Genomic DNA, 22,915 nt, shown 5'->3' on the forward strand with positions numbered 1-22,915 from the left:
TCCTCTCTCACTCTCTCTTTAAAAAAAAAAAAAAAAAAAAAAAAAAAAAAAAAAAAAAAAAAACCACCTTAAGGCTGGGTGTGGTGGTACAGGCCCATTATCCTTCTACCTGCGAGGCTGAGGCAGGAAGATCATAAGGCCACCCCGGGCAGTTTAGCAAGACCTGTTTCACAATTAAAAAGAAAAAAAAATAAGAAAGGCTGGCGATATAGCTCGGTGGTGGAGCTCCCCAAGTAGTGTGTTCGGGTATGCCCCACACACTCAATAGCAACTCAAGGATGTTAATAAAGGGGCGATCTACAGACATCTCCAAAATGAAACCAAACCAGTGGTGGCACCCAGAGCTGTATTCACCCTGGGTCTGAGGGCAAGGAGAAGGAGAGCTTAGGAAATCTTTAGCCAAAGAGGAGCCACAGCCAGAAAGGCTGTGAACTGGAAACCCAAGCCAGTGTCCAGCAGGGAGTGGGGAGAGCACAGAGGGTCCCTGCCCTCCCATCCCGATCTGCTCCTGATACCTTACACTGTTCAAACCTGAGAAGAAAAACCAGTGGAGTCATCCCTAAGACAAACTCTGGGGTGCAAAGGAGAAGGAGCAATGGGCCTGGAGAGACAGAAAGCAATCAGCATGTGAACACCTAGGACTTAGGACTCCCGAGTGTGGCTGCTGAAAGGGACTTACCCTGAGCCCCGGGAACAGCTTCCCATTTGGTTGATGGGGTCCATTCAACTACCCTTTCCCCAAAGCACTGGGGACCGAGCCCAGGGCTGCTGTCACACTGAGCCAGCCCTTTTTCTTCTCAGAGCTTCTGCTCCTCCTGCCTCAGCTTCCTGTACAGCCAGGATCACAGGCATGGCTACTGTGCTCAGCCATATCCAACTGCACTTAAGGGTCACCCACATGCTATGTTGCCAGACACTTCTCTTATCATCTCAAACACTCAGAGTCTCTGTCATGATACAGGCTGTGAGGGCCAACTCTCCTCTCAAAGCACTCTGAAGTGCTCTCATCCACCCCTCATCGCCATTCCCAGAACTCTAGGCTCCCTAGACAGATCCACACTTCCATTCTGTACTGTTCTCTGCTGCCCAGGGCTTCCTTCAGCATCTCCTATGGGCAGGTCAACCTGTGCAACAATCAATCTTCTGACTCTGAGAAGGCTTCATTTTGCCTCCATCATTTATAGATTTTTTTTTTGAGAGAGAGAGAGAGAGAGAGAGAGAGAGAGAGAGAGAGAGAGAGATTTTTAATATTTATTTTTTTAGTTTTTGGTGGACACAACATCTTTATTTGTATGTGGTGCTGAGGATAGAACCCAGCAACGCGCGCATGCCAGGCAAGCGCACTACCGCTTGAACCATATCCCCAGCCCTTATAGATGTTTTTGATGGAACCAGAACTCTAGGTTGTGGGGTTTTCTGTGGTGCTTTCTTTCAGTAATTTAAGGCAGCTTCCTTATCTTCTTACACAGCCCTGTCCAGAAGCCCTGCTGTGATTTGTTCCTATGTATGATTTTTCTTCTAGGTGCTTTAAAATTGTTGTCTTTTTGCAGGGCCAGGGAGGGAACTCAGCACCTCACATATTAGGCCAGCTCTTTTCCACTGAGCTACAACCCAGCCTTTCACTAAATTTTACTTGGAAACAGAGTAGCTTGATATAGGGCTAGTCAGTCCTCTGCTAAAACAGGGCTCTGAGAGCCCGCCTGCTGCCACACGGTGACCAGCCATTCGTCTCTGGCCAGTTCCCACTTGAATTGCCCCTGCTTTGCACAGCTCAAGCTGTTCCCAGGTTTCCTACACATGTGTAAATCCTTACTCAGCCAAAGGAGTTGGGGATCCCTCAGACAGCCCCTCTCTGTTAAGCACACTTCCACATCTTCCTTGCAAACTCCAGCTATTGTGGCCCTGTGGGAATCCTTCCCTTCTCACCAGCAAGGCTATTCTTGGCCCCTTCCCTGTGTGGCCACTGGAAACTGCCACTGTAGTAGGCTGGGTGACCATGAGTCAGCTCCATTTGTCTGGGACCACAGACCACATGTGTCATGTCAAGAATCATCACTGGCCAAGATGTGGAATCAACTCAGGTGTCTGTTGCTGGATGAATAAAGAAAATGTGGTATATGTGCACAACAGGATATCATTCAGACATAAAATAATGGAAATGCTGCTTTTGTTTGCAACAATGAGGTTGGAACTGGAGGTCACCAAGTAAGTGAAATGTGTCAGGCATTGAGCAACAATACCACGTGCAGAAGCCAAGTCTGACCTCAAGGGAGCAGAGACCAGCCAAAATACGTTCCCAGAGGCTGGGAAACAGTGGAGGTGGGGAAGCCAAGAGAGGGTAGCCAATGGGCCCAGGTATGTAGCTGGACAGGAGGACTGACTTCTGACATTCTGAAACACAGTAGGTTGACTATGGTTGGGAACAGTTAGCCCTGGTTTGCAGAATTGTGATGGAAACCATGGGCACTCTACCACTGAGCCACAGCCCAGCCTTTTTCATTTTTTAACTGTGGGACCCAGGCTGGCCTAAACTTGTGATCTTCTTGCCTCAGCCTCCCAAGATCCTGAATAACAGGTGTGCACTACTGCACCCAGCAACAATTAGCAATACAAATATTTCAAAATAACTAATGAATAGGATCCTGAATATTCTCAACACAAGAAATGTAAACCTGAGCTAACAGATAGATGCCAATTACAGATATGCCTGACCTGACCATTACACACTGTATCCACACTGTAAAGCCATACTGAAACCCACAAAAACATACAGTTACTATGTATCAATTAAAAAAAGAAAAAGTCTTTTTACATATAGCTGTTGAAGGCAGGAGCATGCTCTGATCCTGGTTACTCCACCACACACAAGAGAGAAGTCTTCACCCTTCAGCAGACATGTCTGTCTGAGACTGACAGCTGTTTGTAATGATTCCTACACAACAGACACAGTTTCCTGGCAGAATTACTTCAAAGACCCTTGGACACCAGGACTCCTCATGTAGACTCTCAAGACACAACATCCAGCACCTCCTTTCTGATGACACCTCTGAATCCTGAGGAGTTTGCTCCCCCAGCTTTCCCTGTTGAAGTCTCTAAACATGAATTCCTGTGACCTCTGACAGAGGGTGCTGTCAATCTCACTTCCACCTTGGCTTGTCCTCACAGGGGTGCCCCAGGGAATCTTTTGGGAGAAGGCTTTTGCACAACATCTGCTTTTCAAACACTAGAAAGCTCTCGTGACTCAACTCCCTGCTAGCATGTTTCCAGCAGCTGCTATCTCAACAGGAGTCTCTCCTACATGTCCTCAGTGGGGACATCTGACGGCAGGCAGGGGTTGGCCCTTGCTGCACTCATGTGGCGTTGGTTCTGCGTGATCTTTCTGGTGCAATGTGAGCTGCAACCTGCTGCTGAAGCTGCCACCACACTTGCTGCGTGCACAGCCTCTGCCTGCTGTGTGGCTCCTCTGGTGCCTCATGAGATGGGACTTTCTGGTGAACGATTTCCCACATTCGGCACACTCGTAGGGTCTCTCTCCTGTGTGAATTCGCTGATGGATGATGAGCTGTGCTTTCTCAAAGAAAGCTTTTGCACAATCACTGCACCCATGGGTTTTCTCTCCTGTGTGGTTTCTCTGATGTTTAATGAGCTGCACCTTCTGAACAAAGGCTTTCCCACATTCGCTGCATTCATAGGGCTTTTCCCCCGTGTGGATCCTCTGGTGCCTGAGCAGTTGTGGCTTCCAGGCAAACGCTTTCCTGCACTCACTGCATTCAAAGGGCCTCTCTCCAGTGTGGGTTCTCTGATGGTGAGTGAGACTGGACTTCTCGCTGAAGGCCTTCCCACACTCACTGCATTTGTAGGGCTTCTCGCCAGTGTGTGTTCTCTGATGCGATATCAGGCTTGACTTCTGGGTGAAGGCCTTCCCACACTCACTGCAGCCATATGGTTTCTCACCAGTGTGAGTTCTCTGGTGGGTTAGGAGCTGTGACTTTCCAAAGAAGGTCTTCCCACATTCCACGCAGCCATAGGGCTTCTCTCCAGAGTGAACTTTCTGATGCCGCATCAGCTCTGACTTCTTGAAGAAGGCCTCTTCACAATCGCGGCATCGATGGCTCTTCTCCCCCGTGTGGATTATCTGATGCTTGATAAGCTGCGGCTTTCGCATGAAAGCTTCACCACATTCCCTGCATGCATAGGGCTTCTCTCCTGTGTGAATTCTCTGATGCCTAATGAGGAGTGAGTTCCTGCTGAAGGCTTTTTTACACTCACTACACACATAAGGTTTCTTGCCAGTATGAGACCTCTGATGAGTAATGAGCTGAGACCTCCAAAAGAAAGCTTTCCCACAATCACTGCATTTATAAGGTTTCTCTCCTGTGTGCACCCTCTGATGTGTGATGAGCTTCACTTTCTGGGAGAAAGCCTTCCCACAGTCACTGCAGCTATAGGGCTTCTCTACTGCATGAGCCATCTGATGCCTTTTGAGCTGGGACTTCCTGCTGAAGGCCTTCCCACACTCACTGCACCCATAGGGCTTCTCTCCAGTGTGAGTTCTCTGATGCAGCATGAGCAGGGACTTCCTGCTGAAAGCCTTCTGACACTCGCCACACCTGTAGGGCCTTTCCCCTGAATGTGTCCGCTGGTGCACAGTGAGCAAGGACTTCTGTGAGAAGGCCTTCCCACACTCACTGCAAAGATAGGGCTTCTCTCCTGTGTGAGTTCTCTGGTGAATGGTCAGCTGTGACTTCCTGTGGAAAACTCTGCCACACTCCAAGCACACGCAGACTCCCGTGTGTGTCCCACAAGCCTCATTGCTGCTGGTTCTTCTGTGTTTCTTGTCATCACAGTATTGTACCTCTCCAGAGGCTCTGTCGGGTTTCACACAAAACAGTAACTCCTTGCTGAGCTCATCAAATTTCTTTTTGCCACAGTTATTTTTTGGAATAAGAAAATCAAAAGGATGTTTCAAACTTTTTTCACCTCTGCCACATTTATGGAGTCTCATTCCTAAGTGAACAAAGTTCATGCTTGAATTAAATATTTTCCCCAAAACATCACATCCATGGCCTTTTTCCATACTTTTAAGCTTGTCTTGATTATCTTGATGCCATATTTTAGAATCACTGTCTAGCCAGATTTCTAAAAAGAGGGAAAAAAGAACCACACTGTGTAACTTCCTCAGTGACTATACTCATGAACATAGTGAGACCCACAAATACTCTCTATGTACTGGGCACTGACATATTTAATGGAAATGGGAACCGGTGTTAGAATTACAAAAGTCAAAATTAAGCAGTAATCTGCAATTTTCTACTTTATGCCTGGAACTTTGTTAGCTGCAGATTATGGAAAAAGACAAGAACAAAACCATCAGAGAGACTCATGATACGCTGAAAATGGGAACAGCAAAAGAGCAAGTCGGCACAAGAGAAGACAAACTTGGTCTGAGAAGAGCACAGGTGGGATGTCCTTCACTCTGGACAGCACTGATGTCTGTGCCACTGCTGCACTGAAAACCTCTCTGTGCCAGACAGCCACCTGGCTGTCACCTCCAGGACCCCTCCACCACTGGCACCACTTTCTGGTGATAATTTCAAGAATTCTCCAGAGCTCACATGAACACTTTTATCTGATGCATGTTGACATTCAGACCCTTTTAACTGGATCTATAACTGAATCATAATCTACATATAAAATCTACATAATGTTATAAATTGAAATTATTCCAAACCATAAGAACTTTCCTGTATAACCTTAGTACAGCTTTTTCCATCCTACAGGTATATGTACTTGTGAGTTCCACCACATGGCTGCTTGATGAATATTTGGAGTGATCTTTTAAAGGTCTGCTGACTGTTGATGACATTGTTTATAGCAACTGGGAGGCAAGATTCCCAGGAGGTACTCTGCAAGATGAAATATTTGGTGAGATTCTAAATGTAAAGCAAGTACTCTTTTTTCTTAAGAATACTATTTGTGAGGCATCTCCTCTAATTCTCAGACATCAGAATTTCAGGGGAAGAGCCACTTAGAGCTGGTGATGTGGAGGAGAATGAGAATGCTCAATGTTTCGTGCATGAGTGATGTTCACACAGTCCACTGAGAGGAGAGAAAACAGAAAGACCTCTGGAGACCAGAACCAAGAGTCACAAGCAGACACATGGAGGGGGAGAGTTTAAGAGCAAGTTGCTCTTTAAAATATAAGAAGAAATAATAATTTCAAATTAAGATCAAGAAGCAGTGTTAAGAAGTATATTTATTCAAATTAATAAGCAACCTGATATCAAGCAATAATAGAGTAGTTCACCTATGTATTTAAAGGCTTAGATATTCAATTGTATCAAAAAATCTTAAAGGAAATAAAAACATGTCATTTGGGAAGACAGGTGGACTACTGCTAGTGTTATACCACAGAACATATGTGTTTCTCCATTCTGTTTCTGCCATGTGACCCCCATTACATCCTGTTTCCAAAACGACCTACTTCCTAACTGGGAGTCCAGCTTCCAATTCTAGCCTCTACTCAGCATCCAGTCACCTTTAAAAATGTAATTAGAAGCCAGGCGCAGTGGCCATACCCTGTAATCCCAGTGGCTTAGGTGGCTGAGGCAGGAGGATCATGAATTCAAAATCAACCTCAGCAATGTCAAGGCGCTAAGCAACTCAGTGAGATCCTGTCTCTAAATAAAATACAAAATAGGGCTGGGGATGTGGCTCAGTGGTTGAGTGCCCCTGAGTTCAACTCCCAGAACACCCCCCACCAAAAACAATGTAACCAGGCCTTTTCATCCTCCTGCTTGAAAACTTTTTGATGCATGTCCTGTATGACTGGTTTGCTCTAACCTCTTCAATTTTATTTCACAATATTCTCATTTTTTTTTAATCACAAAGACATTTTCTGCCATGGGTCCTCTGCATGTTCCATTCCTTACATTTAACACGCTCTTCCCAGTTTTCCAGCAGGCCTGGCTCATTCAAATGTAAACATCACTTTGACAGCACACTAACAAACATCCTGTTTATTTTATGCATAGTAATTATCAAGTTGATGATCCTCTACTTCTGTTTCTCCCTGTAGAATGTCAACTCCACGAGGGTTAGGGTAGGTGGTAGTTCCCACTGGTACTTTCCTAGCTCACAGTGCAGTACATAGTTACCTTGATGTGTGGGGAGGAACACACTTGCTGAGTGCTAAAGCAGCTCCTTCCTGTAGCACTGAATCTGATCATGAACTCTATATTCAATTATTGAATGCCATACAGTTCTGTATTTTCTTTTATGTTAAATTCTATGCTCCTGCATGGTTATTTCATGACTCTTATTTCCTTCTGAGTCCTCTCATTCCATATAACAATGGTGGTTCTAAATTTTTTAAAAAATATATTTATTTTTTAGTTTTCTTTTAGGTGGACACAATATCTTTATTTTATTTTTACGTGGTGCTGAGACTTGAACCCAGTGCCTCATGCATTCTAGGTGAGCACGCTACTACTTGAGCCACATCCCTAGCCCTGTTGGTTCTAAAATAATGGGGGAATGTGAACTCTATCACTGCAGTTTTCCCAGACTCTACATACCCAGACCTGCTAGCCCCGACAGGAAGGGCCTAGACCTAGACATTCTGAAGTACTTCCCAGCATAGGTTAATACACAAGTTAAATGGAAACCCTTCTACTGAACAGATATTTGATAAGAAAGCTCCTGATGGGCACAGTGGCACACATCTGTAACCCCAGTGACTCGGGAGGCTAAGTCTGGATGATCGCAAGTTCAAAGACAGACTCAGCAACTTGGTGAAGCCCTTAACAATGCAGCAAGACCCTATCTCAAAATAAAAATAAAAATAATAAAAAGGGGTGGGTATGTGGTCAAGCACCCTTGGGTTCAATCCCCATACTAGAAAAAAGAAAAAGAAAAATGCTAGTTGGGTGTGGTGGCGCACTCTGTGATCTCAGTGACTTGGGAGGCTGAGGCAGGAAGGTCGCAAGTTTAAGGTAAGCGTGGGCAACTTAGCAAAACCCTATCTCAAAAACATAAAAGGGCTGGGAATGTACCTCAGAGGTAGAGAAAACGTGAGTTCAATCCCCAATACTAAAAACAAAAAAGAAAGAAAAGGAAAGATCCTCTTTACCTGCCTCCATAATAATAAACAAATAAAATATTAATAATTGTACCATAAATTTCACATAGAACAGAGATCAATAAATTCCTGGCCATCTCTCTAACCTTAAGCCTAACAGTTTAAGGAATCCCAGTCAAGTCTGAACAGGCCTCAGGTCCTATAATATAGGTGCTCAGCAGGTAAGGGCTTCAGACAAGCTGGAAGTCAAGGAGCATCCACTGGCGGGGGGAAGAGAAGCTCAACCAGAGGGGGGCAGTGTCTATGTGGGGAGAGCACACCCCCACCAAAGGCTCAGAAGCAGAGAGAAACATGGGGGACACTGAGGAAGAGACTCGTCTAAATGCTCTGGGTACAGAAGAGGCACAGAAGAGGGGCTTAGTCAGGCTCTGCCATGTTCTGCTATTCTCCAGTGTAAATGGAGCTTAACAACACACAGCAGGGCAGAGGTACCAACATACAAACCCAGTGCCCCACGCATGCTAGGCGAGCATGGACACACAGCCTGCAAGGGGAGGACTGAGGCCCGCTGAGAGGCCTCAAAGGCAGGGCTGCAGCGGAGGCAGCAGGCATCTCCTGGCTGTGTCAGTGCTCAGCTCTGCTCCACACCACTTGCTCTGCCTTCCACTCTGTCTTTGCTGTAAGACACACAAGGAACCCTACCGAGGTGTGAGCATGCTGTCTCTGAGCATATGGAGCCTGATCATCTTTGTATATGATGATTGGCACCCTTGAAGCTAGTTCTCTGAAACCCCTGGGGATCTTATTTGCCTGTTATCAACTGTGCTGTGCCTGCACAGGCACTTTGTTACTAAGTTACAAGCTGAGACAGAGGCATTTATGGAGCAGAAGACTCGTGGTGCGGAAAAGCACATAGACAGAGATCATCTGGGCAGTGGTATCTAGTACCTGGGAGGGCAGTAATGTCATTTGTTAATTCAAAGTTTCCTTCATACTGTTAAATTAAATGAGAAGCCTTGTAAAAAATTCAATAATGACATACCTATTAAATTTCCAAAGGGAAAAAAGCCCAAATTTGTCAAATTAGAGGAAGGAAAGTAATAACTCAAAGAAGTTCTACATTAATATGAACTCAAAAGTGGTCAATGTTATTTAAAGTGAAAAAAAGTGGGTAGAGTTATGGCTCAGAAGTAGAGTGCTCGCCTAGCATGCGTGGGACACTGGGTTCGATCCTCAGCACCACATAAAAACAAAATAGAGATATTATATCCAACTATAACTAAAAAATAAAATATAAAAAAGTGAAAAAAGTTATGGATTTTTTTTTTTTTTTTTTTTTTTGGTATCGAGGATTGACTGAGAAGGACTTATCCCTGAGGCACATCGCCAGCCCTTTTTTTCTATTTTATTAGAGACAAGGCCTCACTGAGTTTCTTAGGACCTTGCTAAATAGCTTAGGCCTTGCTAAATTGCAATTCAGCTCAGCCTCCCAGGCTGCTGGGATTAAAGGCATGTGCCACTGCATCTGGCTAAAAATTATGAATTCTTAAGGAGGAGGACCAAAGCCTACCTCTGTAGGACGACTTGGAAGTGGGAATAAGGAAAGTAGGAATGTAAGGCAGGTAGGAAGAACTCTTTATGCAAGGAAGGAATCCCCAGTGAGTGGCCACTGTGTATGTGCTGCACAAGTGGAGAGCTCGATTCATCATAAACTGCACACAGGGGCTGGGGTTGACTCAGTGGTAGCGTGCTCACCTTGCATGCATGAGGCACTGGGTTCAATCCTCAGCACCACATAAAAAAAATAAAGACAATACAGTCCATCAACAACTAAAAAAAATTTAAAATAAATAAATAAACTGCACACAGAGAGGCCAGCAGGCTAGGGCACGGAACAGCAAAGCAAGGATCATGAAGAACTCCTGTCACTACTCTGGAGTCAACTCTATAAAGATTTAGGAATTTCAAACAGTTTATAAGCAACATTTCAAAAGTACTCACCTATTGCCAAAACCCTGAGATTTAATTTAATTCACCGTTTTCAATACATTTCATGATTTCTCACCTGAAACGTTCTGGTGTAGGGTTTCTTCATATACTGTCCATGACTCCTCTTGGTCTAGCTTGAAAATGGCATCAGGTTTAATGATTTGATAACCTGGAGATTGGAAGGAGGCGACATGGACCCAGCTGCCTGAGCTGGAGTCCCTTGAGAAATGTCTTATTACAAATACTCTGAAATAACAAGAGACTAAACACCTTTCAATTTGGTGTTGGAATCAAGGAATCTCTGGCATCTGAAATGCATATGCAATCAGTGAACACCCCAGAGGCCCGGTTGGACACAGCCAATCACAGAAGGGCACCTCACCCAGGAAGAGCAGGCTGCTGTAGTTCTCCAGCATTACGTCTCTGTACAGGCTCCTCTGAGTGGGGTTAAGCAGCTGCCACTCCTCCCATGTGAAGTCCACAGCCACATCCTCAAACGATATCTGAAAAGCACAATCCCGGCAAGTCTGCAGTGGTCCCACAAGGCTGTGCAGAACACAGGCTCTCCTCTGTGTGTGACAGTAGCCTTGGGCACAGCACTTTGTGCATCTTCCCCTCCTGACTCACTTCCATGGAACAGAAGGGCACAGAGTGGATGCCACTTCCAGATTAGGTTATCAGAAACTGATTCCCTACTGGGAGCTTGCTCCTCCTCTCCCTGGGGGAGGGGTATGGCAGCCATGTTGAGAGACCCAGGTGGTGTGCCTGGAATGGACCATCTCCTCCACCACCTCCAGAGCCCTGGAAGGTCCCAAGCCACAGTGGTGTGAGGTGAATGCCTCCTGGTTTCAGCCACTGAGGTTTGGGGTGATTTGTTGTCAGAAATGGGTAATTAATAGGACACCCTAACACTGCATTATGCTTTGAAGGAGAAAGAAAAATGCCACTCAACTACTCATCATGGTGAGTGCATTCATCCATCTACTCATCCAGGAATCAGAAACTAGAACAGGTTGTCTCTAAATAAGCACAGTGGTTCTCAAAGAAGTGTCATGGGTATCTCAACCGAGCGGGAAAGCCCCAGGGCATGAAGACGTGTGCCTGGTCTGCCCTGCAGAGTGACAATAGCACCTCGGCCTCTGTGAGGACCAAGCCACTACTCCTTCCAGAGGCAGCTCTGCCTCCAAGTCAGAACAGCCAGCCAGCTCTTTCGGGTATCTTGTAAAACACAAATGTTGAACAGTTAGAAACTAACAGGCACTAAAATATGAAGATGAGTGGGAAAAAAACTCACGTTTTCAACACCCTTTAGACGCTCAGCAGAGACAGTGAGGTGAACAGGGCTATGAAGCAAGTGTGTGCAAGGGAGGAGACAAAATGGCCTGAGCACCGCATGTGAGGTCACTACCAGGTTAGGCTCTTCAGGGACTGGCAGACCCCTGAGAGGTCTTGAGAGGACAATGGGAAGGGACTTCCCAGAGGCAGCAGCAGGAGCGAAACCATGAAAACAAGTGTGCTTCCCAGGCTGCCAGGAGTCCAGGAACACAGGGAGGATGGTGGGTGACCCAGTCTCTTTCAAAGTGAAAGCTGAGGCTAGAGCAGGCAGAGGCCCACATTGGTCTGGGGTGAATGTGAGCATGTGTGCCACAAGAGCTACAGAGGGTAAGAGTAAAGAAGCAAAGCATGGAGCAAGCCCAAGAACAGAGACCTGCTAGCTTACTTTCCCTGATAAAGCTGGAACAAGAAAAGGGTCACTTGGCTTTTGACTGATGAAAAATAACATCAAAAATTAATTTCTTGGGCTGGGGCTATAGCTCAGTGGGAGAGCACTTGCCTCGCACGTGTGAGGCACTGGGTTCGATCTTAGCACCACATAAAATTCAACAAATAAAATAAAGGCATTCTGTTCATCTACAACTACAAAAAAAAAATAAAAAAGAAAAAAGAAAATTAATCTTTTGCCTCAAATCTTAGTGCTACACGGAAGGGTGAAAAACTGTCTCCTGAGAACTCACAACAACAAGCTAGACTTATGTGGGTGCGTAATCTAAGTACACAGAACAGGTGTGCTTTGCAAAGACCTCAATCAGAAAGAAAGTGGCTTTAGATGGCAGTACATCAGGCCTCTGCAGAGTCAAATGTACATACTATCTAGAGAAAGGAATACAGATGCTTCTTGAAACAAAGCATGAGGAAAAATGAGTGCAGAGTGTACAAAGAAACAAAGTATCATGACTGAGATCCATCTTAAAAACCAAAGTCCAGACCCATTAGGATATATGAAATAAAGGCTGGGGTTGTGGCTCAGTGGTAGAGCACCTGCCCAGCACGTGTGAGGCACTAGGTTCAATCCTCAGCACCACATTAAAAAAAATTATTACATCCATCTGCAACTAAAAATTAAAATAAAATAAATATCCATAGTTAATTCAGAAAAACAAAAAAGGTCAATGAAAATATGAAACAGGACCAAAAGGGCTATGTGCATTGGCACATACTTGTGATGCCAGCAACTCAGGAGATTGAGGCAGGGGGATCACAAGTTTGAGGCCAGTCTCAGCAACTTAGCAAGATACTGTCTAAAAATAAAAATAAAACAGGCTGTGGATGAAGCTCAGTGGTAGAGCACCCCTGGTTCAATCCCCAGAACCAAAAGGGGGGAAAAGAGAAAAGAAAGAAAGAAAGAAAGGAAGGAAGAAAGGAAGAAAGGAAGAAAGAAAGAGACAGAGAGAGAGAGAGAGAGAGAGAGAGAGAGAGAGAGAGAAAGAGAAAAGGCTGTACAACTGAGTACGCAGATCTGATGAAGAACTAAACAGAATCCTAGAAATAAAGTATGGGTGTGAAATGAAGAAATCAGCGTATAGTACACCAGATGCAAAGATGCAGGGGCCGGTGGGGGGGGTGATAGATCAGAAGAAGCTCATAGTGAGACAAAGTCACAGAAATGGAATATATAAAGCAACCCAGATTATAGCTGACTACAGTGATACATGTTAATGACAAAAACAGTTTGAACATAAAAGTTTAAAAAAAGGTAGCAACAAATAAACAATAAGCAGCTGGCATGGCTTTTTTAACAAAGGCAGTAGACCTCAAGAAAAACATTATTAGACACTGCAGAAAAAGGAGGATTATCAAATATAATGAACACTTCAAATGGTAAAAGGTTAATTCTCAAAGAAGACACGTTGACTCTGAATGTGTATGCACCAAAATGGACACAACAACTGAAGTCAGCACTCTTTTCTGAGGAATGGACATGATATACAGTCAGAAAATCGGGAAGGATGCAGATGGCCTGAGCAGCAGTTGGGTCAACTTGACCTAATGACTCTTTAACTCTTTTTTTTTTTTTAATTTTTTTAGTTGTAGTTGGACACAATACCTTTGTTTTATTTATTTATACACGATGCTGAGGATCAAACCCAGGGCCTCGCATGTGCTAGGCGAGCTACAACCCCAGTCTGACTCTTAACTCTTAACTGAGAACACTCAGCCCACAAGAGCTAAGCAAACACCCCATAGTATATGCACATAGTGCCATAAGGCAACCCATAACTATTTTAAAATAAATCAAACAAAGTGTGTTCTTGGACTATGACAAAATTAACTAAAAATCAATAACATGTATCTAGAACATTTCCAAAGCCATATGTATGTGAATAAGCCACAGGTTGAATGGGAAATTATCGGGATATTATGAAAATAGTCTAAACTAAATGAAAATGAAAAGACAACTTGTCAAATTTTGTGGGATATAGTTAAAACAATGCTTACATGAAATTTTATTAGAAAAATACTCATATATTTGAAAAGAAAAAGACCTAAAATCAATATCCTAAATTATCATTTTTAAAAATTAGAAATGTTGGGCTTAGTAGTGTATGCCTGTAACCCTAGCAACTCACAAGGATGAGGCAGGATGATCACAAGTTTGAGGTCAGCTTCAGTAACTTAGCATGGCCATGAGCAACTTAGTGAGACTCTGTCTCAAAATGAAAAAATACAAATTGCTAGGGGTGTTGCTCAGTGGTTGAGCACTCCTGAATTCAATCCCCAGTACCAAAGCAAAACAAACGAAAACTAGAAGTGCTGGGTGTGGTGGTAAACACCTGTGACCCCAGCTACTAGAGAGGCTGAGGCAGGAGGATCACAAGTTCTTCGCCAGCATCAGCAACTTAGTAAGATCATATAACCTAATGTAAAAAAAAAAAATCAAAATATTTAAAAGGATGGGGATGTAGCTCAATGGTAGAATACAGAACATTTGCACAGCATTCATGAAGCCCTGGGTTCAATCGCTAGTACTGCAAAATATCAATCAATCAGGGACTGGAAGAATAGATCAGTGGTAAAGGATATGCTTAGCATGCACGAAGCCCAGGTTTTGATCCCCAGCACCACACACCTATACACACATACACAAGGAATGTAAACCAAGGGATATAATGGAAATTCCATAACCTAATAAATGATATCTATGGAAAACATACAACTAATAACATATTTTGATGGTGAGACAGAATGCTTCCCCTATAAGGATCAGAAGACAACAGGAAAGGCATCTTGTACTGTTCCTATTCAAACTCTGTACTGGAGCCTTAGCTAGTCCAGTATGGAAAAACAAGCAGAAGGTAAAAAAAACAAAAACAAAATAAAACCCTATTCATAGATGACACATTTGTCCATGTATAAAACGCCAAAAAAAAAAAAAAAATCTGTCATGCGTATACGCACTATCTCCTAGAACGGACTAGTGAACTCTGCTGGAAAACAAGAGGCCATTTCACCTGAGCTAGTGGTTTCCTGCACGCCATCAGTGAACATGGGAACAGAGTCTTATAGGGCCATTTACATCAGTCCCCAAACACAGTCAGGTACCAATATACAGAGAAGGCAACACAGTAACAGTAGCTGTGTGTTACTAACTGGTGACAAGAGAAATCAAAGAACATGATATCATGGACAGACACACATTCCATGCTTGGAGATGGAGTGTGGCAGGGTCTTCACTTCTCCCTGAAAATGCCACGGATTTCACACGGTCAAAGTAGCAAGTGTTGGCTCAGCAGTAGAGCACTTGCCTGGCACGTGGGAGGCCCTAGGTTCGATCCTCAGCACCACATAAAAAAAAAAAAAGAATAAGTAAATAAAATAAAGTGTTTGTTTGTTTAAAGTTGCAAGTGGCTCTGCAGGCATTAGCAAGTTGATCCTAATATGCACTTGGAAAGACAAAGGTACTGGATGGCCACATCTGGACAAAGCACTGCACTACAGGACTCCACTTGGTTTTAAGACTCCCCATGGAGCCAGGGTAATTAGGACAGGTGGTAGTGGTAAGGGATAGATGCACACAGGTCACTGGAACAGAACAGAACCCAGAGATAACCTCACAAACATGCTCTGCTCCAGAGTCCATTCAACAAATGATGCCAGAGCAACTGTGTACCCATGAGCAAAGGGATGAACCTCCACATAGAACTTACACTTTATGTAAGAACTTATTCAAAGTGCACTGCTGCAATCCCAGCAACCGACAGGCTGAGGCAGGAGCACTGCAAGTTCAAAGCCAGTCTCAGCAACTTAGCAAGGCCCCGTTTCAAAATTATGAGAAGGAAGTGAGCAAAAGAAGGACTGGACATAGTTGGGTGGTAGAACACCTGCCTAACATGTGCAAGGCCATGGGTTCTGTCCTCATCACTGCAAAACAGGACAAAACAATGAGTAAAAGATCTTAACAGACACTTCACCAGAAAAGACTGGATGGAAAATAAACACATGAAAAGATGTTTGATGTCATTTGTCAAGGGAAAAATGCAAACTAAAATCATAGTAAGATACTTCTATGCATATAACAAAAGGCAAAATGTCACAAAACTGATGGATGCTGGTGAGGATGTGAGCAACAGCAATTTCCACTTGCTATGGTCAGAGTGTAAGATGCACAGCAACCTTGGAAACATGTGGAGACTTTGGCGGCAGCTTATAGTGCTGAACACACTTGCCAGAAAACCCAAAAATCCCACTCCTAGGTATTGACCCAGGTGAACAGAACACTCACGGTCAAACCTACATGCAGAAGAATGCATTATTCCTAACTGCTAGCAGGTGCCAGCAACCACAGTGCCCTTCAACAAGCAGATGCTCAAACAGCTGGTACATCACATAGGCAGACACTGTCCAAGGACAGCACTTGGGGCTAAAGGGCACACCAGCCAGTCCTAGGTCCATGACTGAAGAAGCATTATTGAATGGCTACGTGCTGTTTCTATGTTTTATTTCTTTTAAGAGGGTTCTTGCTATGCTTCCCAGGCTGGTCTTGAACTTGTGGGCAGAAGTGATCCTCCCACCTCAACCTCCCAAGTAGCCAGGACTACAGGCATGCTCCCCCATGCCCAGCTGATTTACATACTTTCAATTCCATTTGCGTGACATTCTGGAAAAGGAAAAACTATGCCATGAACCAGACTGTATACAACAGACAGACCAACTGACTCAAGACTGAGGAGTACACAAAGATGAGGGGTGTCTTCTGGTAAAGGGACAGCACAAGGGCCTCCTGTTCAGGGCTCCTCTGCAGTGGCATGATTTGGCCCCATACCTGTTGCATGGACCCGACCTAACTGGCGTGCCATCTCAGGGGAAGGGGTACTTGCTTGGGCTCCTGCCTGTACCATCTCAGAGGTGAGGGATGGTGCTGCCCTTGCTTTCTGGGAGGCTTGTGGCTTTCCCTGATGACTCTGATGCTTTGCAGCTCAGCTAGGCCAGCTCAGCTGAGCTCCCAGCATACAAGTGAACTTCAAAACTAAGAAAACATGAAACTTTTTGTATATTTATTTGAACAACAAAATTCTTAAGAAAAATTAAGAAAATAAGGAAGGAAAAGAATGAAAGGGAGAGATAAGCAAGGTGGTCAAGAACTCCTTTTCCATGAATTAGAGCACAGATACAGCTGGAGGCAGATGCCTGCATACGCACCTTTGCCAACAGAAGCACAAACATTTTAACCTAAACTATCAAAATTCCAACTGAGAGGACTTATGGGGACCCGGTCAACTCTGCCAGATGACTTAGTGTCTTTCCTGAAACTAGCCTCTAGGTAGGATGTGTCCCTGCTTTAGTCTCTGAGGAATGGTGTTCTGTGTTCTTTAGGTTCATTCCCTTAGCTTACACTGAGGAGTTTTAAGGAGCTATCCTAGAGCACATGCTATGATGGGTGCCATCCACTAAGCCACTTATCTCAAGAGCCATCACTGCTTCCTCTTGTGTTGCCATCAAGAAGTGTGCACTTCTCTCAAACACTTGGTCTGCCTTTTCCTTCCTATGGAGGACATTGTCACTCCTAGTTCCTTTTCTGCTGTGGGCTTTGGGAATGTCTGAGAAAAGCCTGCTGCTCACCTTTGTGACAATGGAGGAACCCGTGTCTTCTTTACCTATCTTCCAACTTTAGGCTTCTGTATGGCTCTATATATTTAATAAATATAAAATTTGTGCTACTTTTGACATCTTCTTTCCCAAGTTTATCATTTATCTTTGATTATGACTTAAATGTATTTAGACCTTTCCTGTTTGTTATAAAGTCTCCTGTACGCCTCATCACATCCACAGGGGGGAAAAAACTACTAAAGATAAACAAATAACTCACCTGTGACTCAATCATTTTCTGCTGCTCTCAGGAAACCTGCTGTTTTTGACTTCTGTCTGTTCTGACTCTGGAGAGAGGCCTCTAGTGAAAGATCTGGAAACCAAGACTATATTCTCATTCTTGAGAATCTCACATGAATTCTCTGCTTATCTCACATGAATAGTTTTGTTTCTGAGAGCAATGGTCTGTGAATGCAACAGAAATGTCATTTTAGATGAGGTCACTGGTCTGGGGACCTAAATCTTAGTTTTCTCTTTCTGGGAACTCAGTCTTGTAAAACCTCAGACTAGATGTTTGGTAGACACAATCAGGGCTGTGGGCTAAGAAATGGGAGGGAGCCTTGGCTTCTGGCATATCTTCTGCACCTGGCCTGCATCTGGGGCACGTCTCTACCACACTGCAGTAACAACCCCAGTGCCTTCCAGGAAGTGCTAGAATGAAGCTGCTCACCTCCTTGGTCCAAGCAAACACCCCCCACAGAAGCAGCACTATGGAAAACTGCTCTGAAGAGACATGAAGGGATTGTGGAAATGCAATGATGATGACTCACTCCTTCTGCAGCAATGTTTCCTGGGGCAGGAATGAATTCATTAATTTAAGTGAAATTATTTGCCTAGATGTTATTAGGCAAAATGCAACTCTTTTGTAGACAGGCAGAATGGTACTCAGGAAGTGACTATTAGATTAAGATGAGGGGCTAGGGATGTAGCTCAGTAGTAGAGTGCTTCCCCACCATGCATGAGGCCTGGGTTCAATCCCCATTACTGTAAAACAAACACAAAAAACAACCAATAAAAAAAAAACAGTTTATAAAAGACCACAAGGTACACATCATATCATTTTAGGCAGAATTACAGGAAAATACAGAACAAGATTTAAAATAAGTACAATAAACTAAACAAACACATCCCACATCCTGACGCACACAAACAGAATTTAAGTTTCTTCACGGCCATGGACCAGGTCACTTATGTTCAACCAGATGTAGAATCAGAACCAAAGACGTCAAGGGCTCAGGGTTTTGCAGGAAAATCACTTTCTTCATAAGAGTAATCTTTAAAGGAAATGTTTAAAAAAACCTTACCCCATAAATTTTGGGACAAGAAGGATAGAACCCTACCTCACACAACAAAACTGCTCACCAAAACTGTCCAGCACTTGCAGTAAACACCTGCTGTGTACTCGGGTGCTCCAGGCATGATGGTGTCCATCCCCAAAGTTCCTTTGTGGAAGCAGGCCACAGCAAGCCCACGCTCAGTCTCCATGGCAAGGAGCCTACAGCCTAGCATGGATGACCAAATGTGGTCAAGGAGTAAGAAGGCTCTTTCCAGAAAACAGGTGAAACTGAGCAAGAAGACATACAGCATGGGCTCTCTGTCCTGTGTCTCAAATAATACCAAAGGCTACTGAGGATTGTTGTGGGAAGACCATATCAACCAAGGTCCTCATGCAGAGGGCTGAAGTTGGACATGGCCAGGGACAGAACAGACTATGGGTTATAACTAGCAAGGCGGAAGTTATAGAAGGCAAGACCCTGAAGCCAGGGGGGTCGCTGAAAACTTTTAAAAAGGAAACACTCAAGTAAAAGTAGTTCCTGACCAACAATCACAAGCTACAATGAGAGGCCAGAATACAAAAAATGAGTATGATTATTTAACAGAAGTTACCTGTGAGAGGCTTGTCTGGGCCCACACATGACCAACACCCATTCGGCCCTGCCTCCAGTCCCACAAACATGGGACCCCCACACATCCCTCCCTTAGTGACCACCTAAGAATCCTCCAGCTCCACATCCCAAGACCTCTGCAGATCACAAAACCCAACAGGCCTCTCTGTAAACCTCCAGATCACACAACCACTGAACCCCATAAATTCCACTATCACTTGCCCCAGTATCCCCCTCACCCCCACAGAATCTCAATTACCAATTACACAGCCCCATATTCTCTTCTCAACAGGTCACCCTTCTAGGGCCTTCAGTGACATGCACTGTAGGTTCCTTAGTGACTCTCAGTGGCCTTATGATAGCTAGTATCTACAATCCTCAACCACTGACCTCAGACTGGCACAGGATTGGCATTATATGCCAGGATGACCAGAGATCATGTGGCTCCCTGCCAATGGCAAACAAGCCAGAAAGCTCCAGTTTCCCTCTCATCAACACCCATAGGCCCAACTTCTCCCCCCTCACCCCTCACTCCATGCCTATCACAGACACCTACAGGCATACTAGTCATTCACCCCAACAGGCCCACCCAAACATGAAATCTCATTCATGAGTCACCTGTCAGGTACCAGTCATCTGCGGCCTCCTTGGCTCAAGCTCCTCAGCACTCAACTCCAACCCCCTCAAGTAACAATGCCAATCCATGTAGGGCATAAATCAATGGGACCCAGAGTTTCTCCACACCCCCACCAATGATGACATGCTCAGGACTGGAACTTCAATCCTGACCCTCCAGTGCATGCTCAGAGTACCCACACCCTTACTCACTTGCCCTGGTGTTGGCCATTCCCTTATTTTTTATTTTTATTTTTTGTGGAACTGGGAATTGAGCCCAAGGGTGCTCTGTCACTGAGCTATATCCCTAGCCTCCTCCTTTCTTTTGCTAAGTTGCTCAGCCTGGCACTGAACTTGTATCCTCCTGCCTCAGCCTCTCAAGCTGCTGGGATTACAGGAGTGTGCCACCACACCTGACTAGTGTGTCAGTCATTCCTAAGTCATACTGGGCTCTCAATCACTTGGTCCCATGGCAGCCACAGAGTCATCCCTATAGCACTGAGGCCCCAATCATAGGCTTACCCAGCCCTTCAACGACTTGTCCATTCACTGACTAAAACCAAGTCAGTGAAATCCCTGTGAGTCTCAGTAAGTCCCAAAGGACGCCAACCACTCTCTCCTCCAGTTTACTTGCCCTCACAGCTGCCCCAATGTGTTCTCACAGAGCCCCTCATCACTGACATCCCCAGCCTTGCTATCTATCTTTCACTACTGCTCCAGTCATTGAACCCCAAGGGACACCCAACCCCTTATCCCACAGGGTGCTCCTGCACATTCTCTAATTCATCCCATGTTTGCCCACCATTCACCGGCAGCCTTACAGGCTCTCCTGATGGGCACCCTGCACACAACTGATACTAAGCCACTCCAACCACTCCAATTACTAGCCCCACTGTTCACTCACAACCCCCACCAAACCAACACTGACTTATATTCACACAGTGCCCCAATTTCTGATGCCTCCATCAAAAAATCCTCAAACACAGCCTAGAGAAGAAACTCAGCCACTCACCTCCCCTAAAACAGCAATCACTAGCAGATAAACAAATCGAGAGTAAGGAGACTTACCTCCCAGGGATTATTATGGGGTAGGAAAAGGGAAATGGGGAACCACAATAGGGAGGATGTGGGGCCCTCAGATCTACACTCATCTTTGCAAGGCAGAAAGCAGTTTCTTTCACAGAAAGGAGTAAAGAAAGTTAGAAAGAATCAGGTGAGGCAAAGTGGGATTAAAGAGTGGGGTGAACAGGATGCAAACCAGAGACTTTCTGCCTGCTGTAAGGAGAGGCTGTACGAGGGCCAAATTTCATGGAACTGGAGGAAAGAACAGTCCATGTTTGCTAACCAGATTTTTTGTCCTGCCTGATCCATGGGGTTCACTAATCACTGCAGAGGCAAAGAATGAAAATGCAGAGGATCCGTGTCTGCCTTATCACAGGCAAACAAGGGCACTCTCGGGACTTACCTAGAACGTGTACAAAAGGAGCTTCTCTGCAGTGAGCCTTTTCCTGGAGATTTCTGAACCTCCGCTGTTTTCCAGGAGCACAGAGCTCAAGTAAAACCCAACGTCTTCACAACCAACAGGACTTCCAGTTAATGAAACACCCAAAACAGATACACCACAAAAGCATCCTTCCCAGCCTGCAAACGAATCACTGGCAACCAGAGTCTTAGTTAACCTACAAAGAAACCCGCTAGACACAGTCGCGGGTCTGCGGATGCACTGGGTCCCAGCACAAAGAACTGACGCCCAAGGGCTACCCAAGGAGTCTCCCAGGAGTCTTCCGGGGGCCCTGAACACTCAGCCCTCAATGCCAGACTGCTGTTTTACAGACGCGCCCCTGCCCAACCCTCAGGTGTCTACAGGTTAACTATCCACACATATCCAACAGGCAGGTAAGCCAGAAACCGCCCCGGCCCCGCCACGCCCCCGCCATGCCACGCCCCCGCCACGCGACGCGACACCCACCTCAGGGACACTTATCCACAATCCGTTCCTGGCGGAGCACGCGCTGGGGGCCTCTCGCGGGCTTCCGCGAGCCTGAATCAGAGCGGTTTCTGCACCGGGGTCACGTGGAGTACAGGCAAGACGCCGAGGCCTCCCCACGCTCAGCCTCCGTGCCGCCCGCCCCCACTCCGCTCACCCTGACAGCAGGCCTTACAACGCCCAGGCCGACGAGCCTGACGGCGGAAGTGTCCGTGCAGAACTACATTTCCCAGAATCCCGCTCGCGCAGGCGGAGCTGTACTTCCCAGTCTGAGGCTTTGTTTCCAGTGGTCTCAGGCTGAGTCTGGAAGTTGCCGCTTGCATTATCTAACATTTTAATTTTGGGGTTTTATCATCATGGATTAGTGTAGATCTAATATACTCATTTAAACTGCTCTAGAATGTATTAATGAATATATATGCATAGAATTTGTCTATCAAATCATTTAAAATACTTTAAAAAATTAATATATATGTAATTTTAGTTGTTGATGTACTTTTATTTTTTATTTATTTATATGGGATGCTGAGGATCTAACCCAGTGCTTCACACATGCTAGGCAAGCACTCTGCTACTGAGCCACAATCTCAGCCCCTTAATCTACTTTTATAAATGGTGCATGAAGCATTCTTATGTTTGTCTTGATTTCATATGCAAGTTTTCTCTGATATGTAAATGAATCAGTAGCTCCAAAGGTAGATTGTAAGTTATGAGTAGCTTCAGCTTTATTAGATTTCATCAAATAGGTCAACAAAATGGTTATATCAATTATCACTACTGTTGTAGGGAAACCGAGGCAAAGCACCAAAGATAGCAGAAAACAGTTTTATTTGGCTTCAGCCAGGTTCAGAGGGCATAGCTTTTGCATAGTTTTATACCCAGCATGGAAGGGGAGGGGCTCAGAAGTTCACAGTCTGCAGAAGTTCACATAAA

General features: G+C 45.0%; 1 protein-coding gene across 10 annotated transcripts; it reads right to left on the bottom strand.

Moving 5' to 3' along the window:
* Window positions 1-1,247: 1,247 nt before the first annotated feature.
* ZNF605 (zinc finger protein 605) lies at window positions 1,248-22,173 on the bottom strand. Of its 10 annotated transcripts, none has more exons than XM_081285580.1 (7): window positions 21,965-22,173; window positions 18,857-18,996; window positions 18,165-18,478; window positions 17,715-17,899; window positions 10,452-10,572; window positions 10,146-10,238; window positions 1,248-5,139 (listed from the first exon to the last, which is right to left on the bottom strand). In XM_081285580.1, the coding sequence occupies exons 4-7, from the start codon at window positions 17,727-17,729 to the stop codon at window positions 3,305-3,307; spliced, it is 2,064 nt and encodes a 687-aa protein (XP_081141706.1). In that variant the 5' UTR covers window positions 17,730-17,899; window positions 18,165-18,478; window positions 18,857-18,996; window positions 21,965-22,173; the 3' UTR covers window positions 1,248-3,304. The 10 variants fall into 10 exon arrangements, with proteins under 10 accessions (XP_081141706.1, XP_081141704.1, XP_081141707.1 ...); XM_081285578.1 differs by having other exon boundaries at window positions 1,248-5,007; window positions 21,461-22,173; XM_081285581.1 differs by lacking the exon at window positions 18,857-18,996 and having other exon boundaries at window positions 18,165-18,284.
* Between the last annotated feature and the right edge of the window lie 742 nt (window positions 22,174-22,915).

Source organism: Spermophilus citellus (assembly GCF_964194105.1).
Source record: "Spermophilus citellus genome assembly, chromosome: 3".
Taxonomy (NCBI): domain Eukaryota; kingdom Metazoa; phylum Chordata; class Mammalia; order Rodentia; family Sciuridae; genus Spermophilus; species Spermophilus citellus.